The 22895-nt window shown below is 31.1% G+C and overlaps 1 protein-coding gene across 5 annotated transcripts; it reads right to left on the reverse strand.

The window, feature by feature from the left end:
• Positions 1-1775: 1775 nt before the first annotated feature.
• On the reverse strand, positions 1776-21647 carry LOC103575845 (uncharacterized). 5 transcript variants are annotated; one of them, XM_053738981.1, is made up of 7 exons: positions 21203-21647; positions 19522-20068; positions 19058-19437; positions 13075-18928; positions 12411-12785; positions 5805-7523; positions 1776-3325 (listed from the first exon to the last, which is right to left on the reverse strand). In XM_053738981.1, exons 2-7 carry the CDS (start codon positions 19919-19921, stop codon positions 3060-3062), a joined length of 8994 nt encoding a protein of 2997 aa, XP_053594956.1. In that variant the 5' UTR covers positions 19922-20068; positions 21203-21647; the 3' UTR covers positions 1776-3059. The 5 variants fall into 5 exon arrangements, with proteins under 5 accessions (XP_053594956.1, XP_053594954.1, XP_053594955.1 ...); XM_053738979.1 differs by having other exon boundaries at positions 13075-19437; positions 21340-21647; XM_053738980.1 differs by having other exon boundaries at positions 5805-7520; positions 13075-19437.
• Between the last annotated feature and the right edge of the window lie 1248 nt (positions 21648-22895).

The following is a 22895-nucleotide window of genomic DNA, read 5'->3' on the forward strand; positions in this document are numbered from 1 at the left end:
TTTGATGAAAACATTAAAAAAAATATTTAAATTCATTTAATTAATAGTTATACTAAATAATAAATACACAATATAAAAGTTTGATAAATTCTCCCGATTAGGAGTGGAGAGGTGCCGCAATTTGAACAAAAAATTTTCTTTTTGTTATTACTTTTTTGTTTTTTATAATTTTGAATTCTAAAACTGTCAAAAAAGTTACTCTACAGTGTCCTTTATAATACCGATTTAGTTAAATAATTAAAATTAATATAAACTTATAGAAAAATGAATTTATTTGGCTGAAGACAGAGATCAAGATGGGGATGCGCGAGCCGTGATTGAGAAAAATGATTTTATCCATGTGAATTGTATATCTATATATTAATCGATTCAAATTATTTTGAATCCTTTTGAATAATTTTTCTTAATCAGGGAGGGCTGCAGCAATTCTAACACAATGCAGTTGCGATTTGAACACAAAATAAAAATGTTTTCTATTGAAATACTTTTATTGTTCTCTTTCAATAAATACTATTATATTATACTTACTCAACTCATAATGTCAAATGCATTCAATACATTTGAATCAATAACATTATAAATAATTAAATATTCATGTTAAACGTCTAAAATACTAGCATATATTATATTCAATACATCTATTAAAGCATTGATACAAGCCCCCCGTCATAATATTAAAAAACGAAATTGTTATTTAAGAAGTTCTGAAGTACGAAAAAAAAAGTATTCACGGGTATTTTAAAGAACTTTGAATATTTAAATTTTGGAACAAGATTAAAAGCTAAAACTTTTGTCCATCTCATAAATTAATGTTTAAACAAGTTAGCGAAAAAAAAAGCTAATGAATTTTATCTCATCGTTAATTATTTGTAGAGTGTTTCAATTGCCCTCTGTTAAAAATGCAGCACCTCTGTTTTAAATACTTACGACAGACTTCGACTGTATGTCATATCTAATTTTAAATAAACTTATCATACAAAAATAAATAAACTTATCTGAAATTTTTTAATTTATATTTTATTAGTAACTTTTGTCATTTCACGCTTATAATATAGCTTGTTAATCTTTATACAACAATTTTATTAATAATATTAAAGAAAATGAAATTACATACATCAGTTTAAATGATTTATATTATCTAAGAGACTCTGACATAAAAAAAAATCTCTGAGTATAATAATAAATAAAAGTATGAAAGGCAAATAATAACTATTTACAAGTATGTAAATGGCAAAAAAATACGTTTAACAGAAACATAAATTTATTTTTATTTTTTAATTAATTAATAATAAGTCTCTAATTAAACATTATTATTCGATAATTGTCAAAAATGTCATTGGCGTTAATAAACGCTAGCGAATTTCGCCTAATGTTTTATGTACATAACGCTTAATCACAATAATAAATAATAGTTTTCATTTACTATTTTAAAGTTGGTAAATTTTTGTTATAATCTCGAAAACAAAAAATGTTGCAAACATAATCATATTTCACTGACCATTATAATGTTCAATGCATGATAATAAATTTTCTATATATATATATATGTATATTATACATATATATATATTGTGAGAGGGGCAAGGGGGAGCGCCGAAATAAGAATACAGATTTGTAAATGATTTTCGATATTTCATAAAATATCTCGAGCTCGTGCCTCCATCGATCGTTGCATTAATGAACAAAATATATAATAGTAAAATATATATATATATATATATATATATATATATATATATATATATATATATATATATATATATATATATTCACTCTTACTTATTTAAATTTATACCATAAATGACAATATAAAAAATGAATTAGTTGAATAATAAGAAAAACAAAGAAAAAAAATTTTTTTCACATTTATCATATTTATAACAAGTCTTATATGTATATGTTTTACCGAATACACGTATATAAAGTTAATTATTATTTTGTTTTTAATAATTTCTCTTTACAAACAACAGCTAGTAACGTAATATAACATATTTTAAATAAAGGATAGCACGAGTTTTATGACGAAATATCACAGTACTGATCATGAACCGCAATATAGTATAAAAGCACTCCCCATTCCATTACCTAGATAACTAATTTATTTTTATTTATTATAATCTGATTAGCAACAATGCTACGCACTACCAGAATATTATCTATTTATTATTTAAGAAATCATGTTTAATAGTAATACGAGTCATATACAACTTGCTAATGATGCAATTAATTAAATATATACTGACTACAAAATGTTTTAAGTGAATACTGTTTGTATATTTAATAAAAAATAAAAATAAAAAAAGGGTCATTATAGCAATTATATTAATTGCACATCGATATCATATCAGCAGTAAATTATCTCAAGAAAATATTAATAAAATCAAACACAAAAATTATGATGATAAAAAAAAAGTAAAGTAGTATCAGAAAAATATTTTTAAATTGTATTGATATTTATAATGAATATCAAAATATATATATAGAAAATAATATGCTATTCACATTATATTTGTATATAAATTTGAATTTAAATTATAATAAATTTTTTAAATATCAGGCCATTTTTATAACCCAACGATTAAGTATTCTTAAAATAAGAAATATAAAATAATAAATAAATAATATAAATGATCATACTATTATAATAATAACTAATAATAATAATGATTGCATAATAAATTCATCGATGCAGAACAATTGATAGAAGTAAGTTCAATACATTTAATATGATCGAGTAATTAGTAGTTTTAATAAAATACTTGATCATTAATTGTCACATATATATTGACTATAAAATGCAAATCATTAATTTTTTTTAAAATTCATTTCATCCAATATTATTTAAAAATTTTGAAGAAACATTGCACTGTGTATGATTATTATCAAAATCATTTTCATGTTATATCATTTCAAGATAAATTATTTGTGACCAACCATTTATAAAGATGTGTTTAAAGCTTCAATTCATTTTTTAATTTCTGCGCTCTTTCAGTAAGGGCTGGTTGTCAACCCTTATACAGAAATTAACTTTAAAATAAATAAATTACACCAAAAATATCCTACTGAGCAGGTGGTTGTGACTCACTAGGCATATTTGGCATATTTGGATTGGGATATGGTGGTAAAAATGAATAATTAGGATAAGGAGGAGGTGGTGGATGAGAAAATGGTGAATAATAATTCGGCGGGTGAGTTGAAGATGATGGAGCGTAACCACGATGTATGTAAGGATCTGCTGCAGGAGGAGGGCCATGAAATGCTGAATACATATGAGCGTAATCTGCATTATAAGCTGGTCCACCGTATGCTGCATATCCTGGAGCGCCTAAAAAAATTTTTCATAAATCGTAATATAAATAATTTTATTTAGTAAATTGTATTATAAATAATATTCGTCAAGGTCAACCTGTGGCATATTCAGTTATCCAATAAAAAGTCATATAATACATAAAAAAAAAAAATTTCTATAACAAAACCTGCGCTGAAAGTTTAAATTCTCGCCCTGTTTGAGGGAAAGAAAGTCTTCCTTTTCTTTTATGAGAAAACAAATAATAAAAATTAGTGCATGCGCAATTTTTTTCATAAGAGATGCAAAAATTTAAACTTTCAGGTGGAGGTTTGGTGGAAAATCATATACACACCACGAAGGAAGATAGGACGCCTTTGGCTCGGATAGGCAATTATACTGCCGTGCTTAGAAAAAGGGCAGTAAGTTTACTTACTGCCTTTCTATCTTACCAATGTTAATTTAACATTAATTAAATAGAAAAGTAGTAAATGAAGTTACTGCCCTTTTCCTATGGACAGCAGTAATGTTAAATTAACAGTAGCAAGAGAAACAGGTAGTAAATTCACTTACTGCCCTTTTTCTAAGCACAGCAATATACACGAGGATTGGAATGTCTTACTTTCCTCCTTCAGTGTGTAATATATAAAATTCTAATAAAATTGTTACTTTGTGTTAGATATTAATAACTAAATTAACAGTCTTATTTATCACAGCACACCATTGCAATTTCTTGATAATATTAATAGTTATTATTGTATCTTCATTATTTTTTAATATTCCATCAATTTAAAGTACACACCTAAAATAATTGTGAGTTTCATATGAAAGTGTTAAAATTTTACATGTTAGAATTAATTAGTATATAACTGCTCAATTAAATTCTAAAATTAACGATGTTGGTTTGTTAATAATAATATAATTGCTTAAACAAAAAGTTAATTACTTTGTAAATAAATTATCAATTTGTGAATGTACTAGTTCTTATTTTGGCTAAGGGAATACTAATAAGGGCAATGTGAAGCTATATTATAGCTATGTGCATAGAATGTTACACTAGAAAGCTGTCATTATATACATCTAAAATTCAAATCTAATTAATTAGTGTTCTTTCATTATTAGGTCTTTATAATGCTTTCCGTAATTACTCTCTTACTTCCGATGTAACTGAAGTTCCGAACGTTCATTGAACGAAATTATCTAAATAATTAAAAAATTATCTAAGATCGTAAATACTCGAGGTTAAGTGTTAGGGGCACTGATTCGTGTACACAAGGGTCAAATGGACAATTTACCGAAACCACCCTTATATATCTGACTCCCACAAGAAGTAGATTTAAAAGGTCCATCATACCCCCTCCAAAAATTATGAAAAAATTACTGAGACTTTCTCTTTTTATGTAGAATATTAACGCAATATTCCGATTCGGCGGAATCAACCCCTTCACTTACCCTTACGCTACGGAAGTCTATATGACTACAGACGGTGACTTATACCCCCTCCAAAAATTATGAAAAAATTACTGAGACTTTCTCTTTTTATGTAGAATATTTACGCAATATTCCGATTCGGCGGAATCAACCCCTTCACTTACCCTTACGTTACGGAAGTCTATATGACTACAGACGGTGACTTATACCCCCTCCAAAAATTATGAAAGTCTCAGTAATTTTTTCATAATTTTTGGAGGGGGTATAAGTCACCGTCTGTAGTCATATAGACTTCTCTAGCGTAAGGGTAGGTGAAGGGGTTGATTCCGCCGAATCAAAACTAAGTGTAAATATTCTACATAAAAAGAGAATGTCTCAGTAATTTTTTCATAATTTTTGGAGGGGGTATAAGTCACCGTCTGTAGTCATATAGACTTCCGTAGCGTAAGGGTAGGTGAAGGGGTTGATTCCGCCGAATCGGAATATTGCGTAAATATTCTACATAAAAAGAGAAAGTCTCAGTAATTTTTTCATAATTTTTGGAGGGGGTATGATGGACCTTTTAAATCTACTTCTTGTGGGAGTCAGATATATAAGGGTGGTTTCGGTAAATTGTCCATTTGACCCTTGTGTACACGAATCAGTGCCCCTAACACTTAACCTCGAGTATTTACGATCTTAGATAATTTTTTAATTATTTAGATAATTTCGTTCAATGAACGTTCGGAACTTCAGTTACATTACTTCCGACTGTCATGACTTTTTATTAAATACCTGAAGAGGCCACGCTTGCAATAATATTATGCTCTTTTTTCAATTATTGTACTATAAGAATATTTTGTCCAGATATATTTTGTCATGTAGATATTATGTCTGAAGATATTTTAAAGGAGATATTATTTCCGGGGATATTAACGCGTGTCACTACTTGAAGACGCCACACACAGGCTTACTGTAGGCAAAAGTCGATATAAAACAGTCTATAAATATCGGTTGGCCTTGACTAATACTATTTATAATTAATCACCGATAATAGAAGAGTATAATGAATTGTATTATATTGTTTCTCATTATTATTTAAACTTACCACTAGGTGGATACGATCCAGATGAATTCGGAGCTGCTGGATAGTGTTGAGAGTATGGATTGTATGGTGCTGATGGATAAGCTCCCGTGTATCTGTTGCTAGATGGATGACTAAAAGCTGTTGATATATGTGGATCAGTTCTACTTGGTGTAGTTGTCGGAATCGCGATCGTAGATATAGCATCTGGATTTTTGGCTTCACTTGATTCAATAGGAGGAGGCAGTGGTGGAATAACTGTACTTGGAGATTGAGAGTATACTGCAGGTGTCGGTATCGGCATTCTTTCTTCTGAAGGTTTAACAACTTCAGGTTGCAGTTTTGTAACTTCTGATGACCGAGGATTTGTTGAATGCGTTGGTGAAACATTCGGAAAATAAGATCCGTAGGGTGCAGTCATACTTCGTGATCGTGGATCTGGATAGTCATAATATCTTGGATACTGAGTGTATGGATAAGCTTGAGGGAGCGCATGAGACTCTCCTGCAGGAATTTCTTGTAGATCTGGACCTCGATCTTTAACAGAAGCGACATTTGTACCAGAGAATGCAGGTACTGGTTCACTAGAGTCCATCAAGTTCTTTGAAATTTCGGAAGGTTTCTGATTATGTGATTGAGGTCTTAAAAGTGACCGAGCTGGATGAATCTCTTGGGGATGTTGTTGCGACTGCTGCTGTTGTTGTTGTTGCTGTTGTTGCTGAGGATGATGTTGTGGATACTGTAGCTGGTGCTGGTGCTGCTGTTGCTGTGACTGTAGTGGTTGCGGTTGTAGCGGTTGTGACTGCAAAGGCTGCTGCAGTGGTTGTTGCTGTATTGGCAGTTGCTGTTGTACCGGCTGTTGTTGCTGTAGCGGCTGTTGCATTAGCTGATGTTGCTGTAGCGGCTGTTGTTGTACCGGTTGTTGCTGCTGGACCGATTGTTGTGACTGTAGGGGTTGCTGCTGCAGTGGTTTTTGTTGCTGTAAAGATTGTTCCTGTAATTTTTGTTGTTGCTGTTGCATCGATTGATTAGAAAGTGACGGTGATTGAGATGGAATTTCAGATGGTCCCTCAATAATAATTTCGTCATTATCATTTTTATTTACTTGGCCTGAATACTGATGATGATAATTTGAACTTGGTAATGAACTTTCAGATTCTTTAGTTTCACTTGCTGCTCTATAAGTTTTATCATCTTTAGAAATAATCTCAGATTCAATGTCGCCATGTTGACTTAGTACACATTCACTTGTTTTACCAGCTGACATCGGACTCATTCCATAATCATGTGTCTTTCCGTCAAATCTTTTTTGTACACCAGATTCAGTATCTGAATTAGTTGCACGACTTTGATTTGAAGGACTAAAAGCAGAATTTGAATTTGCTTCAGCTACTATATCTTCTAATCTAACTTCTTCAACTCGTTGATCTGTACGTGGTTGACTATCTGATGAATTTGAATTTTCTCCAACGGATGAATGATCCAGTGAATCAAGTTTACCTTTTGCGATTCGCTGAAGTGAAACTTGATTATTCAAATTAACTTTCATGGCAGGCGTAGGGATAGCTCTTGATCGTTTCGTCAATTCTCTATCAGATTGTGATCTATAGCCCACACCACTGTTCGGTCTAGGTGGTATTCGAGGTGCTGGTGTTGAATTACCACCTACTTTTGGAATTATTGAAATCGCTGAATTGTTTCTCAATGGAAAACTAACTTCTGGTTTCATATTTCTTTGGGCTGCTGGAACAATTAAATTTTATTATAAATTTATATTTTTATTAATATATTTACGATTGCACACCTCAAGCGTAAATGCGCTGAGTGCCTTACGATCGAAATTATTTTTTCAACTAATTCACTCACGTTAAATCATCTCTACTTTTTTTGATTTCACTAAAGTTGGTTGAATCGTATTCTAATACAAAAATAATTTATTAACGAATAATTTCAATCCGGTATACTAAGTCGATTCATTGTTCCATTGATTTAAAATGAATGATTTTAATCCAAGAAACCAGTGCTGTCAGTTGTTACGTATGAATCTTCAGAAACACGATAACTTTCAAAAAATAAAATAAATCACCCTACTTCTTTTAACTTTCCGCTAAGAAAATTGTAAATTTTCAAAAATTCGGGAAATTATTGTTTTCACCCCGATTTTCGAAAATCGAGTTTTCATCAGATGTCGACGTTTTGAGGTCCTAGGAAGCTATTCCGACTATTTTCAGAATGATGTCCGAGTGTATGTATGTATGTGTGTATGTATGTATATAAACTCTGTGTAACTTTTTAACTAATGAATCGATTTGGATAGTTGAGGCAGCGACCGAAAGAGCTTATAGGCCATCAACTTTCCCGAAAATTTCAGATTATATGATCGAATAGACTCGAAAATATTGGCGAATTACGAAAAAAAAAAAATTTTTTTTTTAGTTTTTTAAAGATTTGTCAGAAACGACTTGAACGATTGACTTCAAAATCTAATCAGCTCTAGAATTTGATAAAGCGCGTCGATTGTCGCCTTAGCCATCTCAATCGGTTAACTTGTTCGAGAGATATCGCGGGAGAAAGAAATGGTACAAAACAGTTATTTGCGAATATCTTTGAAATAACTTAACCAAACAATTCCAAAATCTGATCAGTTCAAGAACTCAATAAAATACGTCGATTGCCGCCTCAACCATCAAAATCAGTTCATTCGTTCGCGAGATATCGTTGTAGAAAGAAATGGTGAAACAAGGTTTTTTCCATATATTTTCGAAACGACTGACCCGATCTTTTTCAAATTTTAATCAACTCTAGAATTCAATTAAACGCGCGGATTGCCACCTCAAACATCAAAATCGGTCAATTAGTTCAAAGGATATCGGCATTGAAAAGTTAAAAAATAACATTTTATGTTATTTTTTCTGAATAAATCATTATATAATGTAATAAAATGTGTCTCAAATCATACCAACTCTTCCTCTTTATGGTTTCTGTCGATCACCATATGATGACATTTAACTTATTCTTTAGTTTAAATCATATTATCAAAAAAAAAAAAAAAAAAAAAAAAAATGAAAAATTACAGTTTTTAATATTTCTCTCGGATATTTTATATATTATTGCTCTGATAGAAGTCAAAACTTATTAAAATCTTGATTTTGATCACTGACATTGATTTTTGCTTCAATACACTTATTTTATTGAACATAGTCGGGAATTAAATTTTAAAAACCGCTTCTTCATTAATGATTTTCGATTCTTAAATTTACAAATTTTAGCATAAAACGTAACTTTTTAGAGCTAGAAAAGATCATAAAAAACAACTGCATGTAACAATAGCAGTTTCGAGCTCGAAGAGCGAAACTATATTTACACTCATGTTTTCGAGCTCCTTGAGCGGGAACAGGGGGAAGTTTTAGGGCTGGCCCGCAGGGCCAACCGACGCCCAGATTTTTTTAGTAGCTTTGTATCTTTTATCGCAAGAACCCTTTTGAAAATCACTATCTAAATCCTTTTTGTTTAATTGTAATTAATAAAAAACTTAAAACCAGTAATTTCTAAAAAATTTAGCAGTCATTTACTATGTTTGTTATTGTTTTTTCTTTTTTTTTTTCCCTCAACCAACTACTGGCAGTATCACTTGTGTGATAGTACGCAAGTAACACACTTGGCTTCGTGAGATCTATAAGATAGAAATTTTGAAGCTTTTTTTGACTTATCGAGAAGGCATCAAAATGTTGACAGAGCGATCAGAAATTTATGTCACCGAAAAAATGTTTTCTTAAAAGACTTGACACAAGTGATGACAAAAAGTAAACTACAAATAATGGCCAAATATGTCATCAAAATTAATTTTTAATTGAAATATCTTTTTTAAGACGAAAAAACAAAACAAGACACATATTCCTATGACTCCTTGGACAAAAATCTGTATGTTTTATTTATTTAAGAAAACTTGGCTTTGAGATTAAAAAAAAAATTGTCTTGTCCTTTGAAAGACATTTTATGACATCTTAAAATTGTCTCTGTGCTTCTTGGGTAGGATTAAAAAGTAAAAACCGACATTTATGAAAAAAAGTCGAGATATTTAAAAATAATATATATATCGGCTTCGCCTCGGCCAACAATTACATGTGATGTGAGACATTTCTTACTTTACTGCCCTAGATATGTATACTATTTTTCTCCTCGACGGAGACAGAAAGTAGCAACTTCGTTTCGTACAGCGGGAAACGGAAAAAAAGATTTAGCGTATTTGAGTCCTCAAAAACTTAGTATTTCCTCAAGTACCCTGTTTTGTCTCTCTCTCTCCCCCAATTGAATGTGTAATGATTACTTTTTTGTAGATGTATTGGATACCTGCCCACCGGACCAGCAGCACTCGCTTCGCTCGTGCCGCAAATGTCGAGCAGGCATCAATACATGCTAAAACATAATTATATAATCTATACAAGTTAGATTTGTCAACTTACTTTCGTCCGAATTTATTTTCTTTAAAGAAATTAATATTTCACTTATTCTGTCACTAAATGTAACTGAATGTCGCTGAATATATAGCTATATTATTTATATCGCGTAACTTATTCCAAAATGACATATTTTTATACTCCCTTTTGGTTTTAGGAAGCTTCTCAAAACCAATAGAGCGTACACAGAAAAAAAGAGTGCATTGCCACAAAAAATCTTTACTCACTTAAAGAAAATTTTTACTTATCCCAAGAAATTTTTAGCATTGTAAATTGAAAACAAAAATTTATTTAAAACTAGAAAAAATTACTCGACGCAGCTAGTATTCTTACCCAAAAAAAAAAATGTTTTTCCGCCCTAAGAAAATTTTTGCATTTAATCCATATTGCATAAAATTTCTTGATGCAAGTAAAAATTTTTTGCGGCAAGAAATTCTTTTTTTCTGTATATTTCATAAATTTAGTGATGATATTTGGGCAGTCACGTAGTGACTGTAGGTTGCTCATTTTTAAACTATTTGAATTTGTTTCACAATTCGAATCCTTCGAATAGTTTATTTTTATTTTGAAGCTTCAGTATAATCAAAATTTCCGAGTCATTGTTGAATTTTTTACATAATCATATGATTTCTGTAAATACACTGAGAAAAGAATTTATCAAATATTAATAAAATTTATCAATATTTGATAAACGGTTTACTTAGATCGTTCCCAAGTCGGTCATTATTAAATATTAGTACACAGTTTATTAAATTTTAATAGACGTCTTATTAAATATGAGTAAACGTGTTTATTAAATATTAATAAACAGTTTATCAATTATTGATCGGCGGTTTATCAAATATTAATAAATACGGACTGATCTATAGTTTATGATTCTACATATATTATATACTATCGTGATATGTAAGCAGTTTGTTTGGTTAATATACTTTTTTTTTTTTTTTTTTTTTTTTTTTTTTTATTATTTCAACAACCATAAAAAAAATTAAGTAGTTAGTCATAATGCGTAAATAAGGCAATATGTTAGGTTAGAGGGTCAACGCCACAGCACTCATTAATACTATGTACAAATGCCACATATCAATAGTTGATAAAAGTTTATTAAATATTAATAAACTCTTATTAAATATTGATCACAGACCTAACAAATGTTAATATCAATTTCGTAATATTTAGTCGATGGAAAGATCGATATTTGATATGTGTAAGATAATATTTAATAAATACAGTCGAATATTTGATATATATAATTTATCAAATATTGATAAATCAATTTATCAAATATTAGTAAATTTTCCTCTCAGTGTAGAGAATTTTTCTTTTCAGCGGAGTGATTTCGGAGTGACGCTGATTTTATGTAATTCGCGTTCACTCCGCGTATTTTTTACAGTGTATAAAGTATAATAAATATTAATTTCATTGAACTTTAATGCTTCCGTAGAAATCGTTAACATTTTTTCAAATTGAAGTGTTAGGCAGATCTAAATTTGCATATAAAAGTTTTATTTTCTTAATACTTTTTGATATAGTTTTGGAATCAAACAATTAAAAAAATCCACAATAATTTGTCATAAGCTTTTGTCTGAAAATTTTAAATCATTTGATTCTAAACCCTCGCAGATTTGAATCACAGTGGAAACACCGTGGGTTTGTTCCATTTTACCACTGTGATTACGCGGTGTATCCACCGTGATTCCACGGTGGCTTTACCATCGTGTGTACACGGTGTTTCCACTGTGATTAAGCAGTGGATACACCGTGGAACCACGGTGGTAAAATCGCACAAAGTCACCGTGGAATCACGGTAGATACTTCGCGTAATCACAGTGGAAACACGATGTATACACGGTGGTAAAGCCACCGTGGAATCACGGTGTATGGACGGTGGTAAAATGGAATAAACCCACCGTGTAACCACGGTGGATCCACGGTGTTCACACTTTCACGGTGTTTCCACCGTGATTCAAATTTGCGAGGGAAATTAATGTGGGATTTAATGAGAACAATAAAATAAATAACGTCCTGAAACAAAAATCATAAACTTCCAAATAATTTGAAAATTCACGAATTATTTGATAATTTAGCGATTGATATTAAGTATTATTGAGGTGTGCACTTTTTGATTTTTCAACATTTTATTAAAAATAGTTTAAATAATTATAATTGTTACCTTTTTTTGGTTCTTCGTCACGTTTTTGTTGATTTATTTTTAATGCAGTTCGAATAGCTATTATTTTTCCAGACTCTAATTGCATATAAATTCCCTTCGGACTCTTTAAAACCATCACTCGTTGACCAGACTTCAATACAATACTACTTTTATCTGGTGAATTTGTTGGAATGACGACGTCTAGTGGTAAAGTCATTTCTTGTGCACTCATGCCTTGTCGTTGCCATACTTCTGCAGGAATCCATCGGCTACCAACAATACCTCGAGTTCCAAGATTTTCAGCACCACGTTGTTGCATTGGTCTAACTGATGCAACAGGTTTTGGTGCGACACCTGTATCACCTCCACGTATAGCTCGTATTTGTAATCCACCAGCTGTTTAATATCAAGTATTATAAATTTATTAATAAATATTTATCATTTAAATAATAATATAAGAATAAAATTAATACTGAAGTTAGTTAACGTCTAATTATTTTTGGAATTCTTTCAAAACGATAAATTATAAAAAAAAATGTTTTAAAAAATTGCACTTGTAGTTTTTTTAATTTTCTACCTATGCATGTTTTTAGTTCTTTTTTCTTGTAGTTGATTTGTTGAAAAAAAAAAATTTTTAAATTGTTAATTGTTTGTTAACTTCAGGATCATAAATAAAAATACTTACCACGAGTTGCAGTATTTCCAGGGACATAATTATAACTTGGTTTAGAACAATTAGCTGCCATCTTTTCAAGTTCATAACCACGTCGAGCAAGACGTTTTTCAGCTTGACTCAATTTTTTATCTTTGCGATCAACAAGAAGACTTTCATGATGAAATGGTTGTTTTGTGAGTAATGAAGAGTGACGCTCCAAAACACAATGCATTATTTCATCAGTATAATCATTTTTCGCCGAAGAAAAGTCTTGAACTTGACTATCCTCTTCCCAATCCCATGATAAAGTTGTTGCTTCTTTTAAAGACAAATGTGCATCTGGATTACACTGATCTACAACACGATCGGCCATTCCTTGTTTACTTATTTGTCGATCATATATTTTTCTCTCTAAACAATTATCAGTAACGAGACGATATACATAACAAGGTTTTTTTTGACCATATCTGTATACACGACACACCGCTTGTGTATCATGACAAGGATTCCATGAAGCATCAAATACAATTGCTCTGTTTGCTCCAACAAGATTGATACCCAACGAGCCGGCTCGCGTTGATACCAAAAAGAGATGAATCTTTGGATTTTGATTAAATTCATTTATTAATTTTTCTCTCTCCAACGCACTTGTACTTCCATCTAATCTATAATAATTAACATTTCTAACCCACGCATCTGTTTGACCATCAGCATATTTAAAATTATTTCTAGCTAAAAAATCTTCAATAAGATTCAGTGTAAATAGCGATTGAGAAAAAGCTAGAACACGATCGCCAATAAGTATCGCTTCTTCAAGAATACAAAAAAATAGTGTCATTTTTGCGGAAGCATCAATTAATCCTGGAACGTATCCTTTCATAAGCTCCGTTGCCCACTCATACGGTATACCAACGTCTTCTTTTCCAACTGGTGAATTTTTCGGATCCTTTTCTTCGTCTTTTGCCAAAATTTCATCATCTGATTTATCTTCTTTATCTTTATCTAACTGTGATATTTCATCTTTGTCTTTATCTTCTTCTTTTATTGATTCAAAAGAATTGTGACAATTATTATTAACCCCTTGAAATGGATTCATATTTTGTTTAGAAATATTACTGCCGTCATTACTACCAGTATAATTAGTATTTGAATTAATATTTTGAGACTGAGGTTGATTTTGTATACCAGCATTAATAGTACCCGCATCTTTTGGATTCTTTTCATAGCCACTGTTAATTTTTTGATTACGACCCATCAATCCAGATTGTGTAATGCCATCTTTGTTTGTTGGAATATTAACATTTCCACTATTACCAGCACTGTAATCATATGACGAATTTTGGTCGTAATTTTGCTGTGATGGAAAATAATTATTATCATAACGATTCGGATTTGAATCTCTAAAATACTGATTATTGCACTGATCTTGTCGTATAGATTGAGAGTAACTTCCTTGCCATGGATAATTGTCACCTTGTTTTTTATATTGATTTTGATTATTACTGTCTGTAGGATAATTAGTTATCTCGGGATTCTGTTGCTGTGTTTGATTGACGTGATAATTATCAGTTAAATTTTGTTGATCTTCTTGCCCTATAGAAGGAGGGCCCGTAGAATGTTTACCAGGATTAGTATAACCCATAGGTTGATTAGGTGGTAATGAACCTGGATTTTGAGAACTGCTAGAATATCTGTGTGATTGATTTTGAGTTGAAGAAAGTTGGGCTTGTTGGTTTGTTGAATAAATATGGCTTTGATTGACTGATGGTGGCATCTGACACTGCTGGGGTAGAGGTGGATAAGAATTTCCCTGAGTTCCTGCTGGGACAATGTGATTTGGTGGATATCCTTGTTTCGAAGGTGATCTTTGATCAGCTGATGTTGGAAAACTGTGTGTTTGCGCTGGTGGAATTGGACCTGGTGGCTGTTGATTTGGTGGATATGAAGCTGGACCTTGTTGAGTAGTGTATTGATTTTGCTGTGGCGAAGCTTGATATCCATGGGTTTGATTTTGTTGTTGGCTAGTTATGTATCCATGTGGTTGATTCGGCGGCATTGCACTTGACGTAGGCTGATTAGAAGAATTAATTGAATTAGAGGGATAAAGCGGCTGAGTATGATTGGGTAAATTTGAAGTCATCTGATTTAAAGTATTTCCTTGTGGTGGATTTTGAGTCGAGTGGGTTGACGGATTCATACGACCTGGTGGAGGGTATCCATGTCCTGTATTTGGTATCAATGGATTTGGATTCTGTTGATTTACATGACCACCTTGATTTCCTATATAACCAGTTTGAGAAGGAAGTGGTTGGGAAGTCGTTGGATTTTGTTGATTTGAAGAGTAACCTACTGGTTGATTTTGGATTGATTGATTTTCTGATTGATTTTGAGTGTAAATTTGTGGCGTATTGTTGGCTGCAGCTCCAGGTAAATAATTTTGTGATTGATTGGGTTGTCCATAAGAATAATCAGGTATTGTCATATTTGCTGATTGATTTGATACTGAATTTTTATAATTAGGCGGCTGTCCAGTATTTTGAGGAAATGACTGATTCAAATTTTGAGGATAATTTCTGTTTTGCTCTTGAAAACCATAAGGGTGTCTAGGAAATACACCATAATTATTAGTATTACTCTGATCATTATTGAAATCAGAATTCGATTGATGCAGTGGATACTTCTGTGTATTATTATTGTTATTAACGTTATTATTACTATTATTATTATTATTATTATTATTATTACTATTATTATTACCACTGTTACTATTATTATTATTATTACTACTATTACTATTACTATTATTGTTATTGCTATTATTATTATTATTATTATTAGTATTAGTTTGTTCATTTCTAGGATTAAAAACTTGTGGTTGATTTTGAGAAAAATTTGGTGTTTGATTATAATTAAGATTATTCGACTGATAAGATTGAAATGATGGAGCTTGATTAGGGAAGCCCTGTTGTCCTTGATTATTATAATAATTGTTGTATTCTCCACTAGACTGATCATTACGATAATAATTATTTTGACTATTAGGTCGGAAATTTTGATAATTTTGAGAGTATGAATTTTGCTGTCCGGGATTTGTAAAATTTGAATTAATATTTTGTTGAGAAAAATTATGATAATTATCTTTAGTATCAGACTGTGAATTATCAAGTGTTGCTGTTTCATTGCTTGTTGATGACAATGATGAATTTGGTGGCACACTAGCCGCTGGTTTATTTTTAATAGTAGCATTTACTTTTTTACCTCTTTTTGATTCTCCTTTAGTCTGTCGTGCTTTAGTTCGTTTACCTCCAGAATTAGCTTTCTCAGCCATTGTTTCTTCTAAATCTAAATCGTCTTCTTCATTAGCTTGCCGTTTACGAAGAAAATGAAATAAAATATCCGGATGATTCCAAATTTTACAGCAAACAGCAAAAGCTTTCAGCGGATTAGGGACAGCCCGGGTTTTTAAAACTTGATTCATAAAAGTATCATACAATTTACGTTGAAACGGAGTCATTCGAACAAGGAAAATATACTCTTCTTTTCTAGGAAGAGATACTTGAAGTACCGAATGAGACCGACGTTGAACAAATCCTTCCAAAAGTGCATGTAATACGTGAGCGCGGTATCTCATCAGTCTAATATCTTGAGGTGTTGAATCAATACACTGTCCATTTTGAATCGGTCGTTCGAACATATTACAAAATTCACTTTTAGATCCTAAATAATTTGGTCTGACAAAATCTACCATGCACCAATACTCAAGTAAATTATTCTGCAATGGATAACCCGTAAGAACAATTCTACGTTTTGTTCGCATTTGTTTCAATGCCATACTAATACTTGCATGAGAATTTTTAATTCGATGACCTTCGTCACATATTACTAAATCAGGACCTGGATTTACAAGGGCAGCATGCATATCATCTAATAGACCTTTATTTTTATCTTCTTCTTCAATATCAATAGTATCTTTGAGTGGCTGACCACGTTTTCTTTTTCCCTTGTTAGGTTTCTTTAACGATAATTGTCTGTATAATTCATATCCAATCAACAGAACACCCCCATTTTTTTGCCAATCTTGAATAACTCTAGCACGAGCAGCCATATTTTTGTGTGAGTCATTGAGTATGTGCAGTTTAAAATGTCTAGGACGTATTTCCATTCCAACAGATGCGTCAACACTAAAAGGTGTTGATACTTTGGGAGTTGATTTTTTATCATCATTTGCTTCTTCTTTATTAGATGACATACTTTCTTCCTTTGTCGTTGCTTCTTTAGGCTCTTCTTTTATCTTGACTTCATGCTCATGCATAAATTCTGTTTTTATTTCTTCTTTCATCGGCACTGGTGATTGTGAATTGTTTCCATAGAATTGATTATTCTGCATATTTTGATAATCCGAGTAACCAGGAACTTGAGGAGCTTCATTATTTATCATTGAACTCATTGATGGATTATGACTGCTATCAACACCCGGAAATAATGGGCCTTGCATCAAATTTTCAACTTGCCCATGTATGTTACTCGATGACTGACTGTTATTATCAATTACATAACTTGTATTTGAACCTGGAGTAGTATTACTAGAATTATGACAATCAGTTTCTTTTTTCATGGGTGTTGAATTATCGATTTGTCCTAAATTCATTGAATAGATCGGATTCGGAGGTGTATTACCATAACTTGGATGATTAGGAGTATTGAGATTCGCACCAGTTTTATTTACCGGGTCATTATGATAATAATTTGTCGAAATATTGTGACTATCGTAAGTTGAATTGCCAAATGAATTTCCGGTCATCATCATTGGCATTTGTGAGGAACTATCTGACACAGAACGATGAGCTGATTCTGTACTTATAGGCCTAGACGATACAGTTGATGATATATCAGTTTGATTTGAATTTTCTTCCTTAACTTCATGTTTTACATCAACTCCACTAGACTCGGATTTTTGATTATTTGAAAGCACGTCAGATTTAACAGCATTCGGATCTTCATACGGCAGCCACATGTTAAATTCAGCTAACCAATTTTGCAGAGTATTTATTGGCATAATACAAAGAACTGTTTTAGCAGGGGTACAACGAAAAAATATATCACAAAAACTTGCAACCTGAAGTGTTTTTCCAAGACCCATACTGTGTGCAAGAATACAACCGAAACCGGAACTACCGTTATATCGTTCAATACTTTCAACAATATTATCAAAAAGAAATCTAATTCCACCGATTTGATGGGGTTTAATAACACGAGCTACTTGAGGAGCTAAAAAGACATCAGGTTCAGTATCTGGATGACCAACATTGACCAATACACGACCATGCTCATCAGGAACATTGTAACGATCATTTGTATGCATCCCAGAATTAGAAGGATCATCTTCATTATCAGTCTCTTCGCCACCACTAGGATCACTCAGAACTATACAGTCATCATCAGAGCTCTCGCTTGAACTAGAGATAGTAACAACATCTTTACCTTTTGCTGGTTTTTGTGGCTTGGGTGTACTTGATATCTTGTGTAATGAATGTAATTCTTTATCATAACCTGTATCATCAATTTCAGCTTCCGAAACATCAGAATCTGAATAATAATAAGACCTATCACAGGGTTCTTTTTTAGGAACCACAGGTGAAATACTCACTGATGGAGTCATCATCCTGATTCTCTGTTGCAATACAGTTTGTCCAGGTGATGATCGATTAGAAAGACGTGATATTGATGTTTGCATACCTTGATAACCACCTCTGCCTCCTTTTGGCCATCGTGAACTTTCCATTGGCCTTCTTGAACTCTGACCAGCTGATCCTCCAGAAGACATTTGCGCTCCAGATCCACTGTTTGAATTAACTTTCAACAGAACGGTGCTCGGCAATTTAACCTGTGATGATGAAGATGAGGAAGATTCAGGTATTGAAGTACTAATATCATTATTTTTTCCTTGAAGTAGACTTATTACGCGTGATTGATTTTTATTATTGTGACGATTTATAGCTATTTGACGTTGTACCTCGCGTATAATTTTTTGTTGCTCCTGAACTCGACGCAGTCGCTCCATTTCCTGGCGTTGGGCTGCAAGTGTTGCCTCATCCAATTGTGTCTCATCCATTACTTCCCGGATGTTTCGCCTCATATTAGCTAATTTTTTTTCAGACTTTAACTCACACTCAGGATCATCAGAGCTATCGTCTTTTTTTTGTTTTTTTTTGACCGGATCAGAATCACTCGTGTCTTCCCCTCTCCTCTTACTGCCCTCATCATCCTCCTCATCGCCAGATTGTGTTTCTGATTGAATATTATCATTGTCCATACTTTCAATATCGTCATCTTTCATAAGAGACTTACCAAGCAAATCTGCTTCTGTTACTTCCTGACCTTCTATTGGAGCACCTAAAATTTAAAAATTAATAAATTTTAATTGACAATGATACTATTAAATAAAATAATAGTTATTTAAATTTAAAAATGTCCTACCTTCCAACGGAAGAGTGTCCAATATATTGACAGCCTCTACATCATCATCCTGACACGATGACTCTGAGTTTTGTCTTTCAGAGTCCATTCTTACACCAATTTCAGTATCAATAGTTTCATCTAAATCCATATCATCTCCAGATCCTTCTGAATGAATTTCATCAAGATCATCAGGCGCCATCGGTTCATTTTTTTTCTCTTGCTCTCCATCACTTTCTCCACCTGTTTCCTCAGAGTCCCTGTCGCTCAGAGATCTGCTATTTAAATTACTAACACTTGGTTTACTACTATCATTAAAACAATCTCCTCGATCAGAGGATCGAGAGTTTCCTCGAGGTGTAACTCGTTCAATAGTAACATCTCCTATGCGAGTTAAAAAACTATCCAAACTGTTTGACATGTTGCGTACTACCCATCCACTGGTGGAATTACAAACAATTTTATTTCATTAATTCTTCACCTTTTCTTTGTATTAGTAACTATTAATAGTTATGTCGTATAGTTCACATCGTGTCTTCATTTTACAGCTCCACAAATATAATAAAATCTAAAAATTAAAAAAAACCATCCCTTTTACTTATTAATTTTATTATCTCATATTTGTTGTATATAAAATTATATATTTTTCATTAAAATTTAAAATGTATTGACTGTAATTATATCCATATCGAAATGCAATTACTGTCACCATTATCTTTTATGTTATTGTTACAGCAAAATTAATTTAAACTCATATATTTACACAACACTATTTGTCAGTTTATTAAAAAATGACACTGAAATAACAGACAATAAGAATTTATTTCTTAAAGAAAAAAAACTGAAATACTAACAGAAAATTTTAAAAAAATTTCATATCAAAAAATCTTTTTGTGCATATTCGAAAAATTATATTTTACTTACAAGTAATTTGGTTATAAAAATTAAAAAATTGTCTGATGTCTGCTACTTTCAGTGTCATATTAAAAAACGTAGAATTAAGATTTCATATTGTTATTATTTATGTTTATTACAATTATTATTATTATATTTTTTAATTAGATTGTTATTTTTTTAGTAATTCAACTCCACTATAAGGGACAGTACTGAATGTCATGTTATTGTTATTGTCACAATTATCATTATTATTATTATTATTAAATGTATCATTTTTATTTGCCAATTTTATTAAATAAACAGAACATATTTTTAATTTTTTCTGATACAAAAAAAAATTTATAAGTACAAAATTTAAACTATATATAATATATAATATACTTTATGATTTAGATTTATTTTAATTATTAATATAAACTTGTCTTGTTTAAAAAAAAAAGATCAGGAATACAATTGATAGATTTAATATCTTTAATTATATTTTAACTAATCAACAAATGCACAAATAAAAAAAAAAAAGTAATTTATTATAATTTCAATTTGATGATAATTAACCAATAAAATACGAAAATAAATTAAAAGTAGTAAGTAAAAAATGAAATGATACACAATTCAGATAAGACACAAAGCAATAAAGTTTTAAATTTTATTTTAATTTACGGTTGGATATCAAATATTCAAGTAATTAAAAATAAAAAAAAATATGTACCAATAATATAATAACAATAGTAAGAGCTGTCAAATGGAACAGGCAATATAATGTAAATGTTTATGATTACACATAAACTTAAAATACAAACCTCACCTAAGAATGATGAACCCGTTAGATGATAGTCTCATCGATAATTTAAAATAGCCATTAAAAATATTCAACATGCAGAATGTCAAACAAATAAAATATTTAATTATTAATTTAAAATTGAGAATAATAAAATTACACACTGGATGGACGCCATAGCGTCGTTGTTCGTTGCGGCAACCACAGTTTTGTAATGTCTGAAAATCACATTTATTGCGAGTTACTTTTTATTTCAACTTTACTCCAACAACAATCCCATAGCACCTTTCAATTATTAGCTTTTAAATAAACCCTAACAAATTAATATTTTAGAATACACTGATAATTGTAACAGATCATTCACACAAGTCGCGGTTTTAACTTTTAACGCTTAACGCGGCATTTTTTCTCTATAAAACTTTTTTTACTTGAGTGTACACACCGTCCGACCGATCAGGCTAAACCCTCGCCATTTTGTCCACGTCAAACGTACTTCCGTTAATATCTATATACTTTCAAAAAAAAAAAAAAAAAAAGTAAATAATATTTCAGCAAGTAAAAATTCTTTTTTGAATTATTATAAATTTCAAAATAGTTAATAGTCTTTAAATTTTTCTCGGTTTAATTATTTTCTAATACTGAATTTAATTATTTTGAAATTACTCAACGCCTGTTAATTTTTGGATTTTTTCAAAAATGATAAATTATAAAAAAAAATATTTCAAAAATTGCACTTGTAGTTTTTTTAATTTTCTACATGTGTATGTTTTTTTTTTTTTTTTTTTTTTTTTTTTGTAATTGACTTATTAAAAGAAAAAAAAACGAAAAATAGGATTTAGCTGTCTAATAATTTTTGAATCTTTTTCGGAAAGATCAATTATAACAAAAAAAATATTTTTTTTTTAAATTGCACCTGCCATTTTTGAAATTTACCACATCCCTCGCGGTTTTGATTTACCCTGGAAACACCCCGGAAACACGATGGAATCACGGTGGATCCACGGCGGTTACACGGTGGGTTTTTTGTCATTTTATCACCGTGATTCCACGGTGTACCCACCGTGATTCCACGTACACCGCGTAATCACCGTGGATACACTATGGAATCTCGGTGAATACACCGTGGAATCAGGGTGGGTACACCGTGTTACCATCGTGGAAACACCATGTAACCACCGTGTATACACGGTGATAAAATGGCACAAACCCACCCTGTAACCACCCTGGATCCACCGTGTTTCCACTCCCAGGGTGTTTCCAGGCTGATTTAAAACCGTCAGGGATGTGCTTTTTTTTTTTTTTTAAATTTATTTGTTGAAAAAAAAAATCCGAAAATTATTAATTGTCTGTAAACTTCAGGATCATATTATTTCAACTTATTATATTTTAAAAATACTATTGTATTGTGTTTATTTACTTGTTTATTGAATAAAGTATTTTGACACAGGTGTCAATGAATACTTAATTTATTCCAAATTACTTATATTAAATATATATGTGGATTATATAAATAATAGAGACAAATTATTAGTACAATCATCAATTCAAAATCTTGTATGTATTAAAACATTTTTTTTGTTTTAAGTAAATATTTTATATTTATTTAAATGGTAATCATAAATTATCATTCCAATCACAATATTAATTAGTCATTTGTAATGAATAAATTTTTTTTTATAAATAAATTCAATAAAGTAATTACATTAAATAACTATGACAG

This window comes from Microplitis demolitor, chromosome 5 (assembly GCF_026212275.2).
Source record: "Microplitis demolitor isolate Queensland-Clemson2020A chromosome 5, iyMicDemo2.1a, whole genome shotgun sequence".
Taxonomy (NCBI): Eukaryota; Metazoa; Arthropoda; class Insecta; order Hymenoptera; family Braconidae; genus Microplitis; species Microplitis demolitor.